The sequence below is a fragment of the Nycticebus coucang genome, chromosome 10 (genome assembly GCF_027406575.1).
Source record: "Nycticebus coucang isolate mNycCou1 chromosome 10, mNycCou1.pri, whole genome shotgun sequence".
NCBI classification, from domain to species: domain Eukaryota; kingdom Metazoa; phylum Chordata; class Mammalia; order Primates; family Lorisidae; genus Nycticebus; species Nycticebus coucang.
This window is the reverse complement of record NC_069789.1, coordinates 104754818-104780950: the sequence shown is the minus strand read 5'-3', so window position 1 is coordinate 104780950 and position 26133 is coordinate 104754818. Positions and strand designations below refer to the sequence as shown.

Genomic DNA, 26133 nt, shown 5'->3' with positions numbered 1-26133 from the left:
CCACCAGCCTCGGTGCTTGTGGCTGACGCTGTAACCATTGTGCTATGGGCACCGAGCCTTTTTTTGGTTCTTGTTGTTGCAGTTGTCATTGTTTAGCAGGCCCAGGCCAGGTTTGAACCCGCCTGTCTTGGTGTATGTGGCTGGTACCCTAACCACTGAGTCACCGGCACCGAGCCAGACCAGTTATTCCTTAACCTGCAATATTTCCTCACACCTGTGGTAACTGAACCCAACTTCAAATTTCTCTAGATCTTATCTTATGCCTTCTAAAAACAAGAAGTCATCTTCAACCAGCCTCTTCTTCCTCAGAATAAAAACCAACACACTCTCACAATAAAGACCATACCATTTATTTACAAAGGCCAGTGTGGGAATTGGGGAAGGGAGGGAGGGAAAGCCACTCAGACGTCATCTGGACTGTTTGGGACCCTCCCATGTGGAGCAGAATCTGTTCCTTCTGCCTCCACATTCTCAGCCATGGGGTCCTCCAAGCAGCTCGACCGAGTAGTAGAGGGAAGAGATGGTTTGAGCCTCCTCTGTGCTCCAGAGAAGATCAAAAAGGAGTGTCCAGTTCCAGATCAAAGGCTTCATCGCCACCCTCTTCTTTCTCAAATAGAACTTTCTAGCCTGGAGGGAAATAGTGAAGAACTAAAAGGGCAGGGGCTAGAATGCCAACAACCAGGGTCTCTGGAGGGAAAACCTCTATACTATTCCCCCCAGTGAAGTGTAATAGGGTATTGGTCACATCCGACAGCTTCAAAAAGGGGACCCACACTACCTGTGGGTACAGCATCCAGAAGCCCAAGGGCGCTAGCTCTCCTGCAGGTGTGTCTACCTATTCTTCACTTTACATGACTGTCTCTGGGGGAGAGAGTTCCCAAAAGAAACCAACGAAGAACCCACTCCCTGCCCAACTCACTGCTCAGACAGACCTCATCCCCCTTCCTGTCTTCTGAGGGGGCTCAAATTACTGGTACCTGGGGACACAAGCTGATCCTGGGTCCATGGAAATGTGTGTGTGCACATAAGCATGTGTGTTTGAGGAAATGGGGTCAACGAGCCTTGGGGTTCATACTGCTTACTGTCACTGAGCCTTTCTTCAATTCAAATTCCTTTAGACCCCCAGTCTGCTCTGCTAGGCCTCTCCTACCTCAAAGAGCTATCAGAGCTTCTACTCCCCAGCTGTCAACTCAAAATCACAAGCCTTTAACTCATGCCATTGTCCCCATTTCCTTCCCCCTAAAATCTCATTCTCTCTTCCACACCAGTCTCCATCTGGCTTGCCTAGGACTTGTTAATTCCCGACTAGAGGGCTGTGTCTTTTCTGCTCCATCCAACAGAGAGAACAGGCATCTTCCTTCTACCCTGGAAGTCCCAACGGAGTCTGTGAAAAAGTGCAGGATGAAGGGACCAGACAGGCTGAAGAGGAAGGCCACAGCCTCTTTGCCTGCCTCTCCTTCTAAGTGTAAAATTCTAGCATTGGTCGGGGTGAAGCTAGGGAGAGGGAGAAGAAGGAAGAGAGTTACCAGAACTAAACCAGACAAGGTAAACCCGCATGGCACAGGTGAAGGACCACTCCAGTGACCTGGATAGGGTATTGGTCACATCTGCACTTCAACTCTGCACTGCCACTGAGGAATCTGAAGACTGCAAATGGTTGTGTGGGGCAAGGAGGTGGGGCCAATCAACTAAACCTTGAAAACTTCTTAAGTAGCTCTGCTTGAGGACGGAACACCCTGTTATTGATGTAGCAGCTCCTCTCAAGTCACTTGCTGTTTGGAGAGGATAAGGAAGAAGGCAGAAGGGACCTCAAGCTGCAAAGGAGCAGGGAGGGAGAGGTAGGAGGCACAGATTGAGGATCAGGAGAGCTGGGAGCCCAGGAGTCTCTCTATGGCTGCGTTGATGTCCCCTCCCGTGGCAATTAGGGCCTGTAGGTTGGCTTCACGATTGATGAAGCCCATGGAATTGAGCTGCTCCAGCTGCTGCTGAAATCTCACTTCTGGCGTCTGCACCTAGAGGGGGATAGGTATTGTGAAGTGGACACAGGACCAACCCTGGGGGCCCATCTGAATTTTAGGGTTTATAAAACCAGTGGGTCTTCGGGCGGCGCCTGTGACTCAGTGAGTAGGGTACCGGCCCCATATGCCGAGGGTGGCGGGTTCAAACCCAGCCCCGGCCAAATTGCAACAAAAAAATAGCCGGGCGTTGTGGCGGGCGCCTGTAGTCCCAGCTACTCGGGAGGCTGAGGCAAGAGAATCGCGTAAGCCCAAGAGTTAGAGGTTGCTGTGAGCCGTGTGACGCCACGGCACTCTACTGAGGGCCGTACAGTGAGACTCTGTCTCTACGAAAAAAAAAAAAACAAAACAAACCAGTGGGTCTTCTTTACTATCCTCAGAGTCAATCAGTGGGGTGGGGAAGAGGAGAGAGCTGCAAGTAGGGCCCATGAAACCCAGGTGCCAGGCAGCGCCTGTGCCTCAGTGGGTAGGGCACCGACCCCATACACCAAGGGTGGCGGGTTCAAACCCAGCCCCGGCCAAACCGCAACAACAACAACAAAAAATAGCCAGGCATTGTGGGGGGCCCCTGTAGTCCCAGCTACTCGGAAGGCTGAGGCAAGAGAATTGCCTAAGCCCAGGAATTGGAGGTGGCTGTGAGCTGTGATGCCACAGCACTCTACCAAGGGCGATAAAGTGAAACCTGTCTCTAAAAAAAAAAAGAAACCCAGGTCCCAAGTCACTCAGTAACTGTGTGATAATAAGGTAGGGCGGGAGGTCAGCTTTCTTAAAATTTCAAATTTCACAAACCTAGGCCAGCTTAAATTCCTACTTTATTTTTTTTTCCTTAAATCATTCAGCTGAGGTTGGAACTAACTGCTTTCTATTAACACAGTGGAGATTTTAATAGGCACTCCAAGAGCCAAACGCTCTTTGGTCAAATAAGATCCATACTAGAAACAGAACTGCACATCCCTTCTGACACTCAGCACACATACAGCCACATTAAAGGCCAGAGAAGGTTCCCAGGAAAGAAACTCTTTACTTTTATTTAACTGATCACCAAACACAGTTATTTATAAGAGAAAAGGATTTTCTTTCTTTTTTTTTTTTTTTGAGACAGTCTCTCTACGTTGTCCTGGGTAGAGTGCCATGGCGTCACAGCTCACAGCAACCTCAAACTTGTGGGCTTAAGCAATTCTCTTGCCTCAGCCTCCCAACTAGCTGGGACTACAGGTGCCTGCCACAATGCCTGGCTATTTTTTGGTTGTAGTTGTCATTGTTGTTCAGCAGGCCAGGGCAGGATTTGAACCCGCCAGCTCTGGCGGATGTGGCTGGCACCCAAACCGATGAGCTACAGATGCTGAGCCAAGAGAAAAGGATTTTCATTCTTGACACTCCAATAAACATCTCTTGGAAACGTTTCCCAAAGTATGCTTGGCAAACATCTAATGTGAGCCTAGATCATGAACAAAAGCCTCAGCTAGAAGGAGTCCTGCCATCACAGTCTACCTTGCACTGGTGTAATCCAAAGAAAGAAAGAATTTACTTAGAGTCACATGACAAGTCAGCCACCAAGTCCCCCAAAGTGCCATGCAAAGGCTCCCCCTGCGTCACTGCTTCTCATGGCAGCCCCCAGGGTTGAGGCTAGACTGGGCCTAGGCTGGCAGTCATGGGCCAGCTCTGCATATGCCTTTCACAGGGCTGAGTACATGCATGTTTTTGTTGAATGGGTTTTCCAGATAAGGCATGAAGGTCCCAGAAAGATTAAAACAAAACACTCAACTGATGTCTTCTCTGCTCCTCCCAACCCTTTGGTATTGATTCTGTGGCCCAGGACTCTTAGTCACCTCATCTCCCAGAATCTCCCTCCCCAGAGTCTCAGAGATGGGGGCTGTTTTATCAAAAGGATCCTTTGGTTTAAGTAAGCAATATAACATGGTGGGTAAATTGTAAATTCTGGAGGCAGAACACCTGGTTTGAATCTTAGCTCCACTCCCCACTGGCTACAGTAAATGAGTGAGCCCCTTTCTCTGTCTGGGCCTTAGTTTTCCTGCCTGTAACACAGAGATAATAACAGCCTCTCATAAGGCTGCTTGCTGTGAGAAGTAAGCACGTGAGCTCTCATAGACGAAGCATTCAGAACAGCACCCACCACATGGTAACTGCATCAGTGGCCTCATCTACATTTTATATATAAACTGAACTGAGAGAACTGGTAACCTGCCCTAGGGCACTAACTGGCAGAACAGGAGCTATCTTCAAAGCCTGCCCTGCTGCTTCCACTTTGTTGTTACCCTTGACACTGCCCAGGGCACTCATGGTGGTCCCAGCACCATGCCCCATGCTCACGCACCTGGGAGTTTCCACTTCCAGCCAGAAGCTGGATCATTTGCTGCATAAGCTGCTGCTGGGCGCTGGGAGCCCCCGCTAGGGAGGATGTGGCTGGTGTGGCTGGCGAGGAGGTGGCAGCCTCAGGAATAGCCCCAGCATTGCTGCCTGCTGAAGGTGCTGGAGTCCGGGACATCCCAAAGGAGCCAAGGCTGTAGGCAGGAGAGACCAGGATATGGGAGATGGTGTCCAAGAAAGGCACAGCAGTGTGAGATCCCGAAGAAAAGCAGTTGGAGGAAAGAGGAAAACACCCTCAGAGACACAAAGGCTGCTCAGAGAGCGGCAGAGAAAAGCTGCAGGGAGGAGTGGCCCAAACTTGCTGCCCATCTGTCCCCACTCTCACCTGGGAACCAGCCCAGGGGCTTCAGTCTGCAAAGTCTGCAGTCCCTGCTGGATCTGCAGCAGTGCCTGCATGGCCCGGGGGTTGGTCAGGACAGACAGTGACTCTGGGTTCTGCATCTGGAGGGAAATAAGAGGGGAAAGGCAATGGGAGTGGCAGGAGAAGGGGCAGCCTAAACCTGCAGTCCAGAGTCCGGCCCCGCCCCCACTTCAATGTCCACCACCTGGCTCCAGGGCCCATCCTGCCAGGTTCCTCACTCACCTGCTGTAGGAAGACAGGCAGCTGCAGGCGGAGCTGCTCCTGCAGCTGGGGGTTCCCCGCAAAGAGCGGCACGTTCACCATCATCTGCAGGGGGAAGGGAGTAGGAGCCTTAAGCGTTCCCACCCTAAGAATCCCCTCAGACCCTCAGCAACCCTACCACTATGGAAATCTGGCCAGCTTCTCCAAAGATCTGAAAGCATCCTGAAGGCCTAAGAGAGATAGCCAGAAGAAATAGAACTATGCTCTGGGCAGTGAAGGTTATTAGGAGTTAGGCTGCTCCGATGAGCATAACAACAGTTAACTTCTGCTCTATGCTTGCAGTCCCAAAATAAAGAAAAGAAAAGAAAAGCTAAGATTTGGGCAGCGCCTGTAGTTCAGTGGATAAGGTGCCAACCCCATATACCGAGGGTGGTGGGTTCAAACCCAGCCCTGGCCAAACTGCAACAAAAAAGTAGCTGGGCATCATGGCGGGTGCCTATAATCCCAGCTACTCGGGAGGCTGAGGCAAGAGAATCACCTAAGCCCAAGGATTTGGAGGTTGCTGTGAGCTGTGACAGCATGGCACTCTACCGGGGGTTAATAAGTGAGACTATATCAAAAAAAAAAAGCTAACATTTCCAAGTCCATCTGTGACATGCTATGTTCTAAACATTTTATTTGTATTAACTCATTTAATCCTCACAACTCTGTGATGAAGGAACCATTGTTATTATCATTTACAGATGAGGAAACTGGGAGGTTAAATAACTTTCATAGCTCACCCAGCTGGGAAGTAGCAGAGCTTGGGGCATAAACCCAGGCAGAATGGCTTCAGAGTATCTTTTTTTTTTTTTTTCTGTAGAGACAGAGTCGCACTCTATTGCCCTGGCAGAGTGCCATGGCATCACACAGCTCATAGCAACCTCCAACTCCTGGGCTTAGGCGATTCTCTTGCCTTAGCCTCCCGAGTAGCTGGGACTACAGGTGCCTGCCACAACACCCAGCTATTTTTTTTTGTTGTTGCAGTTTGGCCAGGGCCAGGTTTGAACCCACCACCATTGTATATGGGGCCGGCGCCCTACTCACTGAGCCACAGGTGCCACCCCCCCCCACTTTTTTTTTTTTTTTGCAGTTTTTGGCAGGGGCTGGGTTTGAACCCGCCACCTCTGGCATATGGGGCTGGCGCCCTACTCCTTTTAGCCACAGGCACTGCCCTCGCCATTTTTTTTTTTTTAGAGACAGAGTCTCACTTTGTCTCCCTGGGTAGAGTGCTGTGGCGTCATAGCTCAAAGCAACCTCAAACTCTTGGGCTCAAGTGATCCTCTTGCCTCAGCCTCCCAAGTGGCCGCCACAACGCCTAGCCATTTTTTTTAAGGAAGGGGTCTCGCTCTTGCTGAGGCTTGTCTAGAACTCCTGAGCTCCAGAAATCCACCTGCCTTGGCCTCCCAGAGTGTTAGGATTACAGGCGTGAGCCACTGTGTCCCACCCAGAGTGTTTGACCATCACAAGAAACTGTTCCTATATATAGGGAACTCTCTTTCCAATAACATGCCCCTATGCCAGCTTCATACCTGAGCAGCAAAATCAGGGTTCTGAGCAAGTGTCTGCATCATGCTGCGCATATAGGGTGCCGAGATCACGTTCTGCATTAGCTGGGGGTTCTCCGAGATCTGTTGCAGAAGGGCCTGCATTTCAGGGCTGTTGAACACCCCTAGGATAAAGAGGAAAAAACAAAACAGAGAAGGGTCCAGATGGAAACCAGATGCCTCACTTTAATCTACCTTAGACACCAAGTGTTTACAAACTCAGAAAGCCCATGGCCAGTGGGCACCCAAGTACTGTGACATGGGTCCAAGTCTTTCCTAAACAAGGTCATCTCATCCTGCTCTGGCCTGGCCCCTTTCCCATCTAGTCTGCTAAGGACAAATCAGCTAGAAACTGGGACTGATTTATGCCCCTCTGGACTGTTCCTGCCACAAGCTCAGATTATGTCTGAATTGCAAAGGATTGATTAAATATCACTTAGATCAATGGTTTTCAAACTTAGCAGAAGAGACCCTTTCCTCAAGCCAAATCTCCCTCAGACACCAGTATGTCAATGGTCTGATTGGAGACGGGGTAGGAAGTCTGGAGCCTTTCTCATTTGCTACTCCCTCATCCTGGAGATGAAGACTCCCCCCACCAAGGACTCAGCACAACTTTAAAACCATCGATCAAATTCTAGTCCTTATTTCATATATATATATATATATATATTTTTTTTTTTTTGGAGACAGAATCTCACTTTGTTGCCCTTGGTAGAATGCTGTGGCATCACAGCTCACGGCAGCCTCCAACTCCAGGGCTTAGGCGATTTCTCTTGCCACAGTCTCCCAAGTAGCTGGGACTACAGGCACTCGCCACAACGTCCAGCTATTTTTTATTGCAGTTTGGCCAGGACTGGGTTCAAACCCGCCACCCTCGGTATATGGGGCTGGTGTCCTACCCACTGAGCCACAAGTGCCACCCTAGTCCTTATTTTATAAACAAGGAAACTAAAGCTCACAGAAGGGAAGGAACTTTCCCAGTCAATACATTCCTCAGAGTACATGTCCCCAAGGCCATGTGTGTGGCTATAGTCCACATGAGGGGGTATCCCCCAGAGTTGCATAGTGCACCACCTGCGCTTCTGCATGGGGCAGACTCCACAGCCCTTCCCCAGCCTCATTCTTGCCTGTCCTCTCTGCCCTGCCCCACCCCACCAGTCTGACCTATTTATACCAGATAGTACTAGAGGTGCTTGTGGACAGATTAAGAGGTTTATTCATGAGCCATTACTTAGGTCACTCCTAGGGACATCAGGACATGGCCAGAAACAGCCCCTTCTGAAGGGTTAGGCTACTACTCCAGCCTCTCTGTGGCTTCAATAGTCTCACCTCTGTCTTCAATATCCTGGAGCAGTGTGAACCCCATTCTGTCCTGGGGCAGAGGGGCTTCCCTGGTGACCCAACTAAGCTCCTTCCACCCTAGGACATACCTGACCCCAGGCTAGCCGCATTGATCCCAAAGGGGTTCGAGACTGTCGGGTGCACCTGGCTGGTCCCCGATCCTCCGGTGCCCTCCCCACCGGACCCGGGGGCCTGGGAGGTGGGGGGCGAGGGGCTCCAGGGGTTAGGGAGGGGCTCTCGATTCTCAGTCCGCAGAGGCTGGGAGGACGAGCTGTCGGAGTTCCCGGCCAGGGAAGAGAATGGATTGTTGCCAAACTGGGAGGAGGGAAAGGTTTTGGGTTAAGGACTGAAACAAATCAGGGACAAGGGCTAGGCCCTTTCTCTCTTCTCACCTAACAGCCTCCCCTTCCCCAGGAAAGGGAGAGCAATCTAAGACTGGAGGTACCCAGTGCAGCTCTCTGCCCCCAAGGGACAGCTCCACCTCACACAGCAGGTGGGAGCTGGCTGATGAACATTTCAGATAACTTGTAAACTTCCCATCTCCCCTGAAAGCTCTAAATCTTTGGTCTCTAACCGCTGCTTCCTCTGTGATCCACAGCACTTCACACATACCTTTACCATTGTACAGAGACATATTTGTCCTCCTGTAGCTCTGAGGGCAGAGACAATGTCAGATTTGCCTCTGCACACCCAGCCCTCACACTAGTTAAGTGCTCAGTAAGTAACTAATGGCTTGATGGGTATGGGCACTCTGGCCTGGGGGTCTCCTTCAGCCCAGCAAATTTTTTTTTCCTTTAAGGCTGTGTCTCACTTTGTCACCCTTGGTAGAATGCCATGGAGTCATAGCTCAAACTCCTGGGCTCAAGAGATTCTCTTGCCTCAGCCTCCCAACTTGCTGGGACTGCAGGCATCAGCCATAACGCCCGAGTATTTTTAGAGACGGGGGTCTTGCTCTTGCTCAGGATGGTCTCAAACCTGTGAGCTCAGGCAATCCACCTGCTTTGGCCTTCCAGAGTGCTAGGATTACAGGTGTGAGCCACTGTGCCCAGCCCAGCATGTTTTGCCAGCCTCCTTGGTCTAGTGCTAAGTGCCCAGACCCTCTTTCTCCCTCCTCAGGTCCCCTAGGGGTATTCTCTGTTCATTTGGGCATACCACCATGGGGCACACTTCTGGATGGAGTCACCCTCTCTAGGTCTCCTTCCCTCCTGCCCCACAGCCTACCTCCTCACACTGGCTACTTAGCTGAACAAGACTGAGTTCCCTGCCATCCCCCTCTCCCCAGAAGGACCAGGATCTCAGGGCTGTACCCTGTAAGATGGGATGCTGCCCAAAGGCAAACTGGAACCTCCTCCCTCTGGACCTTTCAGCACCAGGTCAGAGCTACACCCAGGCCAAGCCTGCTAAAGGAGGCCCAGACCTCCCTTCTCTTGCTCAGACTTCCTCAGAGCCCTAGAGCTCCCAGCTTCCTCTTCTGAGCTCCCAGGTGGTCTTGACCTCAGCAGGAGATAACTGAGCAGCCTTGGCTCCTCCTTAACATGAGGTTTTCATATCTGGTCACTTTTCCTATTTATTTGAAGTAGGTCAGGGGACAGTCCCTTGTCCCTTACCAGGTAGGTAACTCTTCAGATAATGGGGCTCATAGTTCCACACACCATGGTTTCAGTCTCTGTGTCAGATTTCCTGTTCTGGTGACTTGTATGGCACTTCACCCCCTCTAGTTTGGGGCCCTGCTTTGTTCTTCTCGGTATGCCCTAAGGACTAAATCTCATTTCCTAAACTACCTACAATAATAATATTGAGTACCTACTATGTGTCTGAACATTTATTCTAATGCTTCTAATAGCCTCTAATACACCAGTTCTCAAACTGTGGTTCTATGACCCATGCAAGGTTTAAAACTGTTTTCATAATTCTAAGACATTAATTTGCTCTTATCTTAGTACTTCATGAGGATACAGTGGAGTTTCCCGAAGGCTACATGACACGTGACACTGAAATGAACTGAATGCAGATCTGAGAAGCCATCTGTCTTGTAGTAAGCCAGACATTAAAGAGATCTGCGAAATGTAAAACAAGGCTATATTCCTCTAAATTTTGTTGTTTAGAATATGAAGTTATTTCTCAAAAGAACGTTATTTATGTAAACTTGTAATGGATTTTTAATTTCATTGATTTATTTTCAGACAGGTAGAGTGCTATGGCATTGGCCTAGCTCACAGCAACCTCACACGCTTGGGCACAGGCGATCCTCTTGCCTCCACCTCCTCCATAGCAGAGACTACAAGTGCCTGCCATGACACCTGGCTAGTTTTTCTATTGTCAGTAGAGACCAGGTCTCGCTCTAGCTCAGGCTGGTCTCGAACTCGTGAGCTCAGGCAATCCACCAGCCTTGGCTTCCCAAGTGCTAGAATTACAGGCATGAGCCACTGCGCCTGGCTGGATGTTTTTTTTTTTGAGATGGAGTCTTATTATGTTGCCGTTGGTTGAGTGCCGTGGCGTCACAGCTCACAGCAACCTCAAACTCTTGGGCTTAAGCGATTCTCTTGCCTCAGCCTCCCTCATTTCAATTTCTGACACAGTGAATACTGACTGATAGCTGTAACCCACACAAACAAAAGCTCTTTAGGACCTTCCCTAAACTTTAAGAGTATAAAGGGGTCCTGAGATCAAAAAGATTGAGAACAACTACCATGTTACCTCCATTTTTGAAAACAGGGACACTAACACTCAGAGGGGTTAAGCAGTTCACTTAAAATCCCACCACTAGGAAATGCCAGAGCAGGTATCTCAATCCAGGTTTGTTGATGCCAAGTGCTACATTATTTTTAGCTAAACCAGTGGTATCACATCTGTGTATGCATCAGAATTAGCTGGAGTACTTTGGTTCATACAACTGGTTTTTTTGTTTGTTTGTTTGTTTTTAGTCGCCCTTGGTAGAGTGCTGTAACGTCATAGCTCACAGTAACCTCCAGCTCTTGGGCTTAAGTGATTCTCTTGCCTCAGCCTCCCAAGTAGCTGGGACTACAGGTGCCCTCCACAGTGCCCAGCTATTTTTGTGGCAGTTTGGCCAGGGCCGGGTTTGAACCCACCACCCTCAGAATATGGGGCAGGCGCCCGCTCACTGAGCCATAGGCACTGTCCTTGTTTGTTTTTTTTTTAATCGAGAAAGTGTTTTGCTGTCACCCAGGCTGGAATACAGTGGTACAATTATAGCTCACTGCAGTTTCCAATTCCTAGGCTAATGCTATCCTTCCACCTCAGCTTCCTAAGTAGCTAAGACTACAGGTGCATGCAATGATGCCTAGCTAATTTTTTTTTCTTTTTTGAGACAAGAGTCTCACTTTGTTGCCCTCTGTAGAGTACCACTGCGTGCAACCTCCAGCTCTTGGGCTTAGGCGATTCTCTTGCCACAGCCTCCCAAGTAGCTGGGACTACAGATGCCCGCCACAATGCCTGGCTATTTTTTGTTGCAGTTTGGCCAGGGACAGGTTTGAACTCGCCACCCTTGGTATATGGGGCTGGTGCCCTACTCACTGAGCCACAGGTGCCGCCCTGCCTAGCTAATTTTTTTAAACACTTTTTTTTTTGTGGTGATAGAGATGGGGTCTTTTTTTTTTTTTTTTTGAGAGCAGGCGTCCTCAAACTTTTTAAACAGGGGACCACTTCACTGTCCCTCAGACCATTGGAGGGCTGGACTATAGTTTAAAAAAAAAACTATGAACAAATTCCTATGCACACTGCACATATCTTATTTTAAGTAAAAAAAACAAAATGGGAACAAATACAATCACACCGCCTCATGTGGCCTGCGGGCCGCAGTTTGAGGACCCCTGAGATACAGCCTCAAGCTGTTGCCCTGGGTAGTGTGCTGTGGCATCACAGCTCACAGCAACCTCCAACTCCCAGGCTTAAGCACTTCTCTTGCCTCAGCCTCCCAAGTAGCTGGGACTACAGGTACCCGCCACAACACCCGGCTATTTTTTGGTTGCAGTTGTCATTGCTGTCTGGCAGACCTGGGCTGGATCCACCAGCTCTGATGTATGTGGCTGGCGCCTTAGCCACTTGAGCTATAGGTGCCGAGCCAAAGATGGGGTCTTACTATGTTATTTAGGCTGTTGTCGAACACCTGGTCTCGAGTGATCCTCCCATCTTGGCTCCTAAAGTAACAGGAATATAGGCATGAGCCATCATGTCTGGCTCACATTTAAATTTTTTTTTTTTTTGAGACAGAGTCTCACTGTTGTCGTCCTGGGTAGAGTGCCGTGCCATGGTGTCACAGCTCACAGCAATTTCAGACTCTCGGGCTTAAGTGATTCTCTTGCCTCAGCCTCCCAAGTAGCTAGGACTACAGGTGCCCGTCACAACATCTGGCTATTTTTTTGTTGCACTTGTCATTGTTGTTTAGCTGTCCTGGGCAGGGTTCAAACCCGCCAGCCTGGGTGTATGTGACTGGTGCCCTGCCCACTGAGCTACGGGCGCTGCCCATGTTTAAATTTTTTTTTTTTTCTTTGAGACAGAGTCTCACTATGTCACCCTGGGTGGAGTGCTGTGGCATCACAGTTCATAGCAACCTCCAACTCTTGGGCTTAAGCAATTCTCTTGCCTCAGCCTCCCTAGTAGCTGAGACTACAGGCGACTGGCACAACACCCGGCTATTTTTTGATTGTGGTTGTCACTGCTGTTTGGCAGGCCCGGGCTGGATTCAAACCCATCAGCTCTGGTATATGTAGCTGGCACCCTAGCCGCTGAGCTACAGGCGCCGAGCCCATATTTAAATTTTTTAAATAGATGCATACAGTACTTGGATAAAAAAATTTCTATTAAATACTTTAATAAGGCTAGATGTGGTGGTTCATGCCTATAATCCCAGCACTCTGGCAGGCCGAGGCAGGTGGATTGCCTGAGCTTAGGAGTTAGAGACCAGCCTGAACCAGAGCAAAACCTCATCTCTAAAAATAGCCAAGCGCATGCAGGCATCTGTAATCCCAGTTAGTTGGGAGGCTGAGGCAAGAGAATTACTTGAGCCCAAGAATTTGAGGTTGCAGTGAGCTATGACACCAAGGCACTCTATCAGGGGCAACAAAGTGAGACTGTCTCAAATAAATAAATAAATAAATAAATAAAAAAAAACAAATAAATACTTAAAATACAAAAATTCCCTTAAAAATTCATAGTTGATCCCTACAAGCAATTTATAAAAACAATGCTAATAACCACCATGATGATGTTGAAGAATAAGGTTAAGAGTCACTCTACAAGATACCAAAACTGTACGGTGATGATTTGGGCACTTTTTGGTAGTTACATTATTCTTCAATAAAACATTTTTAAAAGGTTGTTTAAAAGATGCAGGTTAGGCTCAGCACCTGTTAGCTAGTAGCTAGGACGTCAGCCACATACATGAAGCTAGTGGGTTCGAATCCAGCCTGGGCCTGCAAACAACAATGACAACTACAACCCCCAAAAATGGCTGGCTGTTATGGTGGATGCCTGTAGTCTCAGCTACTTAGGAGGCTGAGGTAAGAGAATCGCTTAAGCCCAAGAGTTGGAGGTTGCTGTAAGCTCTGATACCACGGAACTCTACCCAGGGCGAGTGAGACACTGTCTCAAAAAAAAAAAAAAGAGAGGTTAAAATGATATGAATAGCATGGTATCACTTCTATAAGGTTTAAAAATATGCAAAACATTACTAGAGATGTTCATAGGTATATACATAGATAATAGAGGAATCTCAACTTCGCACAGTGCCTAGTAGACGTTATAATCCTAGCACTCTGGGAGGTTGAGGCAGGAGACTGCTTCAGCTCAGGAGTTTAAGACCAGCCAGAGCAACACAGTGAGACCCCATCTCTATAAAAAATAAAAAAATTAGCGCAGTCCCCATAACTCAGTGGGAAGGGCGCTGGCCACATACACCAAGGCTGGCAGGTTCAAACCCAGCCTGGGCCAGCTAAACAGCAATGACAATTGCAACAAAAAAGAAATAGCCCGGCGTTGTGGCGGGCACCTGTAATCCCAGCTACCTGGGAGGCTGAGGCAAGATAATTACTTAAGCCCAAGAGTTTGAGGTTGCTGTGAGCTGTGACACCATGGCATTCTACCAAGGGTGCCATAGTGAGTCTAAAAAAGAAAAAATGTGCCTGTAATCCCAGCTAGTACAGAGGCTTAGGCAAGAGTATTGCTTGAGCCCAGAAGTTTAAGGCTGCAGTGAGCTATGACAATACCACTATTCTCCAACCTGGGCAACAGAGCAAGACCCTGTCTCAAATAAATAAAACAATCAGAATGATAAACACTAACTTTAGGATAGTAGTTACCTCTGGAAAGAGAAAGAAAAATAGTATTTGAGAGGGGTTACTTGAAGGGTAAAACTCTCTTATATATCTAGAAAAATACACAAAATGTACCCCCATAATATTATGAAATTAAAAACAAAATTTTGGGGCTGCGCCTGTGGCTCAGTGAGTAGGGCGCCAGCCCCATATGCCGAGGGTGGCGCGTTCAAACCCAGCCCTGGCCAAACTGCAACAAAAAAATAGCCGGGCGTTGTGGCGGGCGCCTGTAGTCCCAGCTGCTCGGGAGTCTGAGGCAAGAGAATCGTGTAAGCCCAAGAGTTAGAGGTTGCTGTGAGCCGTGTGGCGCCACGGCACTCTACCGAGGGCGGTACAGTGAAACTCGGTCTCTACAAAAAAAAAAACAAACTTTGTGACCTTGGGTTAGGCAAAGATTACTTCGACATGACACCAATATCATTAATAAAAGAAAAAACTGGCTGGGTGCACTGGCTCACAATTGTAATCCTAGCACTCTAGGAGGCCAATGAAGGGGAAGCACTTAAGCTCAGGAGTTTGAGACCAGCCTGAGCAAAAGAGTGAGACCCTGTCTCTACTAAAAATAGAAAAAAAAAAAAAAAAATTAGCAGGCATGGTAGCAGGCACCTGTAGTCCTACTTCGGTGGCTGAGGCAGGAGACTGTTTGAGCCCAAGTGTTTGAGGCTGCTGTGAGGTAGGCTGATAACATGGTATTCTAACCTGTGCAACAGGGTGAGACTGTCAAAAAAAAAAGGGGGGGGGCAGCCACATACCTGTAGTCCCAGCTAGTCCAGAGGCTTAGGCAAGAGTATTGCCTCATGCCTATAATCCTAGCACTCTGGGAGGCTGAGGCAGGTGGTTTTTTTGAGCTGAGGAGTTCCAGACTAGCCTGAGCAAGACTGTCTCTACTAAAAATAGAAAAATGAGGAGGTGCCTGTTGCTCAAAGGAGTAGGCGCAGGCCCCATATGCCGGAGGTGGCGGGTTCAAACCCAGCCCCAGCCAAAAATTGCAAAAAAATAATAATAATAATAAAAATAAATAAATATAGAAAAATGAGCCTGGTGTTGTGGTGCTTGTAGTCCCAGCTACTCCGGAAGCTGCCGCAGGAGGATTATTTGAGCCCAAGAGTTTGAGACTGCTGCAAGCTATGACACCATAGCACTCTACTCAGGCAACAGAGTGAAGACTCTATCCCCTCCCCCACCCCCCAAAAAAGAAAGAAGAGGCCAGCTTGGTGGCTTGCATCTGTAATCCTAGCACTCTAGGAGGCTGAGCTTAAGAGTTCAAGACCAGCCTGAGCAAGAGTGAGACCCTATCTCTAAAAATAGCCAGGTGTTGTGGTGGGGGCCTGTACCCCCAGCTACTCAGGAGGCTAAGGCAAGAGGTTCCCTTGTGCCCAAGAGTTTGAGGTTGTTGTGAGCTATGATGCCACAGCATTCTACTGAGGGTGACAAAGTGAGACTCTGCCTCAAAAACAAACAATTTTTGTTTCTCTTTTGAGAAACAAAAATTTCTCTTTTGAGAGAGAAACAAAAATTTGTTCATTCTATCTAGAAAGAAAAAATCAATCAATAATACTTAAAAAAAAAGAAAGGAAAAGAAAAAAACTGGGTGTGGTGGTTCACACCCCTGTAATCCTAGCACTCTGGGATGCCGAGGCCAGTGGATTGCCTGAGCTCACAAGTTTGAGACCAGCCTGAGCCAGAGCAAGAGCCCCCCTGCGTTGTGGCAGGTGCTTGTAGTCCCAGCTACTCGGGAGGCTGAGACAACAGAATTGCTTGAGCCCAAGAGTTTGAAGTTGCTGTGAGCTGTGACACCACAGCACTCTACCAAGGGTGACAAAGTGAGACTCTGTCTCTAAAATAAAAAATAAAAAAAGAAAGAAAGAGAAAAATATAGTAAATACTAGCAATATTAGTTACTAATGGGATATAGAAGAGGTGGTTGGGAGATGGAAATAGAGGGATCATTTTTATATACCTTCTTGTGATTATATACCTTACTTTCCCATAGTTTATTTTATTTTATTTATTTAGAGACACAGTCTAACTTTGCCGCCCTCCCTGTAGAGTGCTGTGGCATCACAGCTTACAGTACCCTCAAACTCTTGGGCTTAAGCTATTCTCTTGCCTCGGCCTCCTGAGTAGCTGACTTTCCCATAGTTTTTAGAAACCTTTTTGTATACTTCTTCAACTTTTTTTTTTTTTTGAGAGTCTTGCTCTGTGACTCAGGCTACAGTGTAATAGCATAATCATAGCTCATTGCAACCTTGAATTCCTGGGCTCAAGTATTCCTCCTGCTTCAGCCTCCTAAGAAGCTAGAAATATAGTTGCGCACCACCACACCTGGCTAATTTTTATTTTTTGTAGGGACAGTGGATGGCTCTTGCTCAGGCTAGTTTTGAATCCCTGAGCTCAAGAGATCCACCCACCTCGGACTCCTAGAATGCTAGGATTATAGGTGTGAGCCATGGTGCCTGGCTGCTTTGTGTAACTTCTGAATTTTGAAACATATATTTGTATAATGTGTTTAATATAAAATTAAATTTTAAAAAGGAACTAAAAAAGGCACTTAAGCCTGGCATGGTGGCTAGGCCTGAAATCCTAGCACTTGGGGAGGGTGAGATGGGTAGACAGCTTGAGTACATGTGTTTGAGACCAGCCTGAGCAAGAGGGAGACCCTGCCTCTACTAAAAAAAGAGAAATAAAAATACTCAGGCAAGAGGATCACTTAAGCCCAAGAGTTGGAGGGTGCTGTGAGTTATGAAGCCACAGCATTCTACCCAGGGCGACAGCTTGAGACTCTGTCTCAACAACAGTAAAAAAGCATTTAAATTATACATGGCAACAAAGATACATGAAAATGTTATATATAAATTTTTTTTTTTTTTGAGACAGAATCTGCTCTCGGTAGAGTGCTGTAGAATCATAGCTCACAGCAACCTCAAACTCTTAGGCTTAAGCAATTCTCTTGCCTCAGCTTCCCATGTAGCTAGGACTACAGGCACCCACCACAATGCCCAGCTATTTTTTTGTTGTAGTTGTCATTGTTGTTTAACAGGCCTGGGCCGGGTTGGAACTCACCAGCTCCAGTATATGTAGCCAGCACCCTAACCACTGAGATATGGCCACCCAGCCAAGAGAATGCTATATTTTTATCTATATTTTTTGTATATGGGGATAGAATTCATAAAGCTTTTTAAAAAGTACATAATCCTGGGGCCTGACCCCAGAGATTGACCCAGTAAGTAGCTCAGGGTGGCACCTGTGGCTCAGTGAGTTAGGCGCCAGCCCCATATACCGAGGGTGGTGGGTTGGAACCCGGCCCTGGCCAAACTGCAACAAAAAATAGCCAGGCGTTGTGGTGGGTACCTGTAGTCCCAGCTACGTGGGAGGCTGAGACAAGAGAATCACCGAAGCCCAAGAGCTGGAGGTTGCTGTGAGCTGTGACACCACCGCACTCTACTGAGGGCAACAAAGTGAGACTCTGTCTCTAAAAATAATAAAAAATACCCAGCTACTTGGGAGGCTAAGGCAAGAGAATTGCCTAAGTCCAAGAATTTGGAGGTTTCTATGAGCTGTGACACCACAGCACTCTACCGAGGGTTAATATGTGAGACTCTGTCTCAAGTAAATAAATAAATAAATAAATAAATAAAAATAAAATAAATGAATAAATAAATAAATAATAAAGAAAAAAATTAAGCAGCTCAAAGGTGGGGATTGGGACGCTCATTATTATTATTATTTTTTTTTGTAGAGACAGAGTCTCACTGTACCGCCCTCGGGCAGAGTGCCGTGGCGTCACACGGCTCACAGCAACCTCTAACTCCTGGGCTCACGTGATTCTCTTGCCTCAGCCTCCTGAGCAGCTGGGACCACAGGCGCGCGCCACAACGCCTGGCTATTTTTCCGTTGCAGTTTGGCCGGGGCTGGGTCCGAACCTGCCACCCTTGGCATATGGGGCCGGCGCCCCACTCACTGAGCCACAGGCGCTGCCCGGGACTCTCATTATTAACAAGCTTCCCAAGTGATCCTGATGCAGGTGACCCATGGACCACATTTGAGTCATGCTGTACTAGAGTTGATGTTTGACCCCAGGCCTGCTACATAACCTTTAAGCCCCTAGTGTGAGAAGTTTGTAAGGATGATGTCAAGTCCCTTGGATACTATATCCCACCCACTTCCCATCCTCATGCCTCTGTCCCTGCCAAGTTGGACCACCCTGGATATAACTGCTGAGGATTACCTTCAAGCCCAGGCCCACCCCTGAGGGTGCTGAGGAAGAAAAAGAGTAGACCATAGTTGCCTGGGTTTGGGGCAGGGAATCTTGAGCCCAGACAGCCCCTACTCCTCTTCCAGCCCCTGGCCCCACCTGTTCCCGGGCAGCACTGAACATGGGCTCCTGGATGTCTGTGTACATTCGGCGGAGGGCATTATACCCTCCAGGGATGCTCTCGAGGTTGCTCAGGGCTCGGTCCTGGTTCCGCATCATCTCTTGCATCATGGCTGGATTCCGAGCAAGCTCCATTGTCTGATAAAGGGAGAGAGATAGGATGAGCCCTGGAGGGAGCACCAAGCTGGGAAAAGGGTGGGCCCTGAGAGGGTGTGGGCCCTGAGAGGGTGTCTGAGTCAGTGGCCAGGAATAGAGTGAACTGGCCTTCCTAGCTCTGTTATAATATTGGCTCCAATCCTGCCTCCCATGGGTATTTGGTTGTCTTCTTCTAGTGGAGGACAATGTTCAGGCAGTCCAAAGAAGTACCAGGGAGCACAAAGAAATTGACCCGGGAGAATGGTGGTAGAAAAAAAAATTAACACCTACTGAGCACCTAATACATATGGAAATTGGGCCAACTCATTACAGAACTCAAGTCATGTAATTCGCATAACTATCCAAGGTAGGTATTTCTGTCCCTATTTTTCTAATAGGTCTAGGTATTAGTTGACTTGCTGCCTTCGGACACAGTCAGCTAGAGGTAGAGACAGGTTTCAAGGCCAGGTTGGTCTGTCTAACCAAAACCATACTGGGATCCTACTCAGGGGTCCTCAAACTGCACCCCACAGGCCACATGAGGCGGTGTGATTGTATTTGTTCCCATTTCGTTTTTTTACTTCGAAATAAGATATGTGCAGTGTGCATAGGAATTTGTTCATAGTTTTTTTTTTAAAAACTATAGTCCGGCCCTCCAACGGTCTGAGGAACAGTGAACTGGCCCCTTGTTTAAAAAGTCTGAGGACGGGCGGTGCCTGTGGCTCAGTCGGTAAGGCGCCGGCCCCATATACCGAGGGTGGTGGGTTCAAACCCGGCCCCAGCTAAACTGCAACCAAAAAATAGCCGGGTGTTGTGGCAGGCGCCTGTAGTCCCAGCTACTCGGGAGGCTGAGCCAGGAGAATCGCTTAAGCCCAGGAGCTGGAGGTTGCTGTGAGCTGTGTGAGGCCACGGCACTCTACCCGAGGGCCATAAAGTGAGACTCTGTCTCTACAAAAAAAAACAATAAAAAAAAAAAAGTCTGAGGACACCTGTATGAATTGGGAAGGGAAAGGACTCAAGCTGGAACAATGCTACCCACACCCTCCAACCAGCCACCTCCAGGTCTTGAGTCTGGCTAAATCTTGAGAAACACTGAGGAGGGGTACTTTCTTCTTTGGAGCCAATGATTCATTATCAATAAGGAGTAATCACCAGTGTATGGTGCCCCATGATCGCATTAATGTACACAGCTATGATCTAATAAAAAAAATAAAATTAGATAATGTGAAAAAAGAATAGAAAAAAAAATAAGAGTAATCTGTGTCAATCCCAGGGGAGTTCATGATAGAAAAAAATGAGTGGGGCGGTGCCTGTGGCTCAGTTGGTAGGGCGCCGGCCCCATATACCCAGAGTGGCGAGTTCAAACCTGGCCCCGGCTGAACTGCAACCAAAAAATAGCTGGGCGTTGTGGCGGGCACCTGTGGTCCCAGCTACTCGGGAGGCTGAGGCAAGAGAATCGCTTAAGCCCGGGAGTTGGAGGTTGCTGTGAGCTGTGTGATGCCATGGCACTCTATCGAGGGCCATAAAGTGAGATTCTGTCTCTACAAAAAAAAAAAAAAAAAAAAAAATGAGTGTATCTACTTGTTCCCTCCCAAACTGGAACACTTTCCCTCTCCTTCTTGCCAAATCTGCTCCACATGTCCCTCATCTAAGATACCTTTACAGACAGATACACCCAGTTTCACAAGATTCTCATCTGTTTTCTTGTCTTCTTTCTTCTTTGTTTGTTTGTTTGTTTTGGAGATAAAATCTCACTTTATTGCCCAGGCTAGAGTGCTGTGGCATCATCATAGCTCACAGCAACCTTAAACTCCTGGCCTTAAGTGATCCTCCTGTGTCAGCTTCCCAAGTACCTGGGACTACAGGTACCCAACACAATACCCAGCTAATTTTGTCTGTTGTTTGTAGAGATAATGTCTTGCTATGTTGCTCAGGCTAGTCTCAAACCCCTGGCCTCACTCAAGCAATCTCCTTGCCTCAGCTTCCCAGAGTGCTAGGATTACAGGCATCACTACTGTGTACCAGGCACTGTTCGAGACAGTCACCAAAAAGCTCAAAAGTCCTTACCCTTACAAAATTGAATCCTTCCAGTGAGGCCAGCACTGGTGCTCATAGCTTTGCTGGGGAGGTCATTGATCTGTTTCCATTGGTGGAGTGGACCTTGAAATGGCGCTTGCAAACTAACACCAAAATGGTCTGCCATGGGTCTCCCTCCCCCACCGGGCCCTGCTGAGACATAACACTCCCCAAATACCTTACTTCTACTTCCAGGCCTTTGCACTTGCCATCCCTTGGCCCTGAACACTATTTCCTTTTTCTCCTCCTGGCTCATTGTCTTCTTTCTTTGGATCTCGGTTTGATGACACTTCCTCCAGAAGGCATCCTCTAAGCCCCAGGGTAGGGCAGGAGCCTTTATGCTCCCAGATCCTGTGATTACTCTTATGATAGCACTGAACGCATGGTATTATAATTAGTTGCCTATTTACTTGTCCCACTTCCCTCTGACACCAGGAATTCCTGAAAAGCTAGTCTTTTCATTACTATACGCCCAGTGTTCTAAACACAGCTACTGAATGAATGAATAAATGAATGAGCAAATTAATGTGGGATATGATAGCAAAGGGCAGGGCCAGGCTGGGTGCCAGGTATCCTCCCCCATCCAGCCTTCCCTCATACCCACCTGCCTCATGAGCTCAGGGTTGTTGAGCATGTGGCTGATCTCAGGGTTCCGCTCCATCAGCTGCTGCATCTGGGGGTTAGCCATGATCATGTGACGCATCAGGTCAGGGTTAGACATCATATCCTGGACCAGGGGATTCTCCATGATCTGTGACAGCATCTCAGGGTTGGACATCAGCTGCCTCTGCATTTGCTGCTGCAGCTCCATGAAGTTGGCAGAGCCCAGGCCCAGGCTGCCCAGCCCCAGGATGCCCCCAAAGCCAGCTGTGAGGAGGGAGCAGGGTCACAGTCTGCCACAAGAGCACTTCCCTCACCTAGCCAGAGCCACTGAATCCAAGATGGCCCCAACTACTCCCTCTTCCAATCACTCCCACAGCTGCTGTTGGCAGAGATGTGAGCCCATTAGACTGAGACTTCTCTGATGGCAGAGGGTAAGCCAGGCAGAACTAGGCAGAGAGAAGGCAACAGTGATGGCCTTACTAATTTAAGTGAGTAAATGCTCCCATCTGCCTACTGTTGGATCACCTTTTCCTTATACTCACAGGTCTTTTTTTTTTCTTTTGAGACAGAGTTTCAGTATGTCATCCTCGGAGTGCCATGGCATTACAGCTCACAGCAACCTCAAACTCTCGGGCTTAAGCAATTCTCTTGCCTCAGCCTCCCAAGTAGCTGGGACTACAGGCGCCTACCACAACACCTGGCTATTTTTTGTTGCAGTTATCATTGTTGTTGAACTGGCCCGGGCCAGGTTTGAACCCACCAGCTTGAGTGTATGTGGCTGGTGCCAGAACCACTATGCTACAACTCACAGGTCTACTAATCTCCTCACTCAATCAGGGTTCTCCACACCTCCAGCCCCAATTCTGCTCTCACTCTCCTAACACAACTATGTTAACTCCCCTTCTCTGGGGAGTCCTCACAGGCTGGTTTCTTCCCCAGCTCTGCTCAAGTACCAAAGACTGGAACCTTATGTGGAAAGGTTCCCTGTCCCCATCAGACCAGGAGCAGGGGCCAATGTTTCTCCCTCTTCTTGGCTCTCCCCCTCTGCCCAGCACCATATAAGATTGTGCTATTCTCCCTGCTGGCTTACAGAGTATGGATGCAGTAGCACTGGGAGGTCCCTCCCCAGCAGCTGGAGGGGAGGGACCTCCTCCACTGCTCCTCCGGCTTCCACTGCCAGCATCTGAAGTAGCACTGCCAGAGGTGGAAGGCTGGGCAGGGGTGGTGGGTGAAGCAGGTGTGGTGCAGGGTGCTGAGGCAGGGTCAGGAGTGGAGGGGGAAGAAGCAGTGGCGATAGCTGGATCTTGAGCCCTGAGAACAGAGAAAGAAGAATCTTAGTTGGAATGAGCACAAGAAAAGGGAAGATACCACAGTGATTTCTAAGTGCTGGGCAACTACTGGCTAACCCAAGCCACTCCTGAGCAACCTCAAGGCTGGGGTCGGGTGATGCTGGTGGGCAGTCAGTAATCCAGGGAGAGGGAGAAAGAAGCCAGGGTCATATGTCTTCAGGCTATTCTGGGAGTGGTAAGTCAGGTTCCCTACCCCAGGAGATGATATCATATCCACCCAGAAGCCACCTCCCTGGACTTGGACCTAGGCAGGCCCTCTAGGTACAGTGGAACAAGGAGTGAGAAAGCATCACATGGGGGAGCTGGGTCTTCTCCTCTCCTGAACTTACTTCTGAGGGGTCTTGATAACCAGATGGACAGTGAGCCCATCCTTGATTCCATGCTGATTCAGTGTGTCCCCATCCTTGAGGATCTTGCCTGCGAAGATCAGGACTAGTTGATCCTGCTGAGCCTTAAACTTCCGGGAGATTTCCTCTTTGAACTGTGATGAAGAGGCAGAGGTCACTGTGGAGACTGCTAGTATCCATTCATCAGGGACCCTGCCTCTTCTTTAAGAGCCTCAGCATTCTCTTGCTCCCATCTCTAGTCATGGAAGACCTTTCTGCAGTCTCAACTCTATCCCTCCAGATGCAATAAGCATCCCCTTTCTTCTTTCTTTCTTTTTTTCCCCATCTTAATCAGGCCCAGGCAAGGTTCAAATTTGCTGCCCCCCTGGCTTGCAGGGCTGGAACTCTAACTACTGAGCTATATAGTGCCCAGCTAGCATCTCCTTTCTTAACCAAGGAGATGGACCAGTATGAGGCTCTTCTTTCAGCTTCATCCAATATTCTCCCACCTTAAACATATCTTGCTGCTATCTGCCACCAGCTTCAGTTCCTCCACCTAGTTCCCTGTAAGGGTACTGCCTCAGCAGCCCTCCACATCCCAGCTCCATCAACAACCTTGGACCCAGGCCCTCTCTCCCTTTAGCCTTCTCTTCTCAGACCCAAATCTCTCTCCTCTCTATTCCCAGTGTTCTCATAACAACAACCACCTCAAGCAAGATCCTAGTTACTGAGCACTATTCATTAGTTAAGGGTCTAGTATATTATTATCTCCCTTTTAAAGATGAGAAAATGGACCCAGAGTGGTGGCTCACACCTGTAATCCTAGCACTCTGGGAGGCCAAGGTGGGTGGATGGCCTGAGCTCACAGATCCCAGACCAGCCTGAGCCAGAGCAAGACCTCATCTCTAAAAATAGCCAGGTGTTGTGGCAGGTGCCTGAAGTCCCAGTTACTTGGGAGGCTGAGGCAAGAGAATCCCCCCACTCTTGAGCCCAAGAGTCTGAGGTTGCTGTGAAATGGGATGCCATAGCACTCTACTGGGAGGTGACAAAGTGAGACTCTGTCTCAAAAAACATAAATAAAATAAAATAAAGATGAGAAAATGGTCGAACAGACAGGTTAAGTAACAGGTCTTAACACCAAAGTCCAGGCTTTTAACCAGGCATGCTGCCTCTCAATGAGAACTGTTTTCAAATTCAGCTTTGCAGAGTACAGCGCAGAGTATCCTGCACTGTACTTTAAAATAAGTTTAAAATAACTAAATTTAAACTTTAAAATTTAGTTATTTTTTTGTGGTTGAGGAGGGAGCAGTAATGGCGCCAAGGGCTTGCTTGGGGAGAGTTAGAGCCCTTGAATTCTATCAGCCCTTCCAAAACAAAACAAAAGGAAATGCACACTCTAATTAAACAGCGCACTTGTTAAGCAAATGCAGCCCCAGATCTTCCAACCAGATTCCCCACCTCAAGCCTCGCCTCTGTGAAATTCTGGAGCAGCCTCAGGGAGTGAGTGAAGAACCCAACCAAGAGTCCTCCTTCACTCATTCAACACAATTTTATTGAGCACCTACTGCACACCGGTAGATCTCCCAAGAACTGAGACGCAAATGTAACCACTTCGTTTACAGATCTAGGCTGAAGGGAATCCTCCCCCGCTACCCCTACACCATTTTCCGGGTCCGCACCTTGCCCAGGACCCCTACTCTGCATGCTCCCCTCCAACCCACCGTTCTCCCGGCTCCCCTGCACAAGGTGTTCCCTCCTGTGCTCCACCACGCCCCCAGCCCTGGCGGATAGGCAAAACCCGCCCCCCAACACGCGCCATGTTCCCCAGATCTACCCTCGGAAGGTGGCCCCCATCCGCCTGTCCGCCCCTCCAGCTTCGCCGAGTCCCAGCGGGCCCCCGCTCCTGCCCAGGGGCCCTCCGGGACACCAGAGCGTCACCGAGGCCCCCATTTCTTCATACATCCCTCCTTCGCGCTACCCCCGCCTCCCAGCCAGTCGTACTACCTCCTTGACCGAGGCTCTGTCACAGATCACAATCTCCTCCTTGTCTTTGGGGGTCTTGACGGTGACCCGAATGGGGGGCCTCGTCTCGGCCGCGCTCGGCTCCGCCATGCCGCCGCCACCCGGCCGCCCGCCAGCCCGCCCGGCTCCTCCTCCCAGCCCGCCTAGCCGGCCCAGCTCGGCTCTGGCGCCTCCAACACTCCCCTTTCTCCCCCCCTCCCTTCCCTAGGCTTCGCCGCCCCCTCCGGACCAGCCGCAGCCACAGCGCCCCGGGCGGACTGGGGGGGCCACTGCAGCGGGGGCCGCCCAGGGCTGAGCCCGGGTCCCGAGCCCCCTAGGGGTCTCGCGGGGCGGTGCTGTCGAGGCGCCCTACGCGGGGAGGGTGTGTCCCTCGTGGCGGGGGCCGGGAGCATCCTAGTGGGCTGGAGCCGCTATCCCCTCGGGCCTAGCCTCCCCGCCCCCTCCTCTGTTAACTCCCGGCTCTGGGACAAAGGACTTTCTGTGCTGCCGCTTTATCTGCCTGCCTGTGATAACTTGGTCTTTCTTAGGAGGCCCAAGTCGCTCCCAGGTCCGCGGCCCCTCCGAACTTAGAGGTTGGGTTTTCCCGCCGCCCTGCGTCTACTTCAGATCTCACCTCTAGGACTGACCCGGTTCCTTTGAGGGCCGTGGCCTGGTCTAGTAAGTGCGGTCCAGAGCCCTGCGTTTGCCCGCGTGGCCTTTCTGAGCTGTGGTCTCTCAAAATAATAGCACCTCCCGCTTCATCTCACAGAATTGTGCGTAACGAGAAACAGTTTTGAAAACACCCAAAAGATGTGCCTGACAAATTCGAGCAATTTAATTCTTATTGAATCGTAGACTGCCAAACGGGCATGATGACGTTCCTCTCCACGAAGGAGTTAAAAGTCGTTCCACCACTGTCACTGTCCTTCCTCTCCCGCTCTTTCCACCCCATTGCCTCGTGGGCGGACTAGAAAGGCGAATTACAGTTCCCAGGGTGCCTTGCGAGGGCCACAGGAACTACAATTCCCAGCGCCCTCCGCGGCG

The 26133-nt window shown here is 49.2% G+C and overlaps 1 protein-coding gene across 1 annotated transcript; it reads right to left on the bottom strand.

Annotated features, from left to right (window-relative positions):
- Positions 1 to 328: 328 nt before the first annotated feature.
- UBQLN4 (ubiquilin 4) lies at positions 329 to 25295 on the bottom strand. Its single transcript, XM_053604976.1, has 11 exons — positions 25093 to 25295; positions 23092 to 23243; positions 22504 to 22724; positions 21415 to 21677; positions 18579 to 18737; positions 7982 to 8207; positions 6537 to 6676; positions 4987 to 5070; positions 4729 to 4844; positions 4351 to 4537; positions 329 to 2012 (listed from the first exon to the last, which is right to left on the bottom strand). Exons 1-11 carry the CDS (start codon positions 25198 to 25200, stop codon positions 1860 to 1862), a joined length of 1809 nt encoding a protein of 602 aa, XP_053460951.1. The 5' UTR covers positions 25201 to 25295; the 3' UTR covers positions 329 to 1859.
- Between the last annotated feature and the right edge of the window lie 838 nt (positions 25296 to 26133).

Bases quoted from the DNA above. Each gene is read 5' to 3' on its own strand.
- UBQLN4 (XM_053604976.1), bottom strand. From the start codon at position 25,200: ATGGCGGAGCCGAGCGCGGCCGAGACGAGGCCCCCCATTCGGGTCACC. The intron at 8,208-18,578 runs GTGGGGCCAGGG...CCCTCCTCCCAG, and splicing joins TCAGTGCTGCCCGGGAACAG to TTTGGCAACAATCCATTCTC. The intron at 4,538-4,728 runs GTGAGAGTGGGG...TCCTGCCTACAG, and splicing joins GCCCCTGGGCTGGTTCCCAG to CCTTGGCTCCTTTGGGATGT.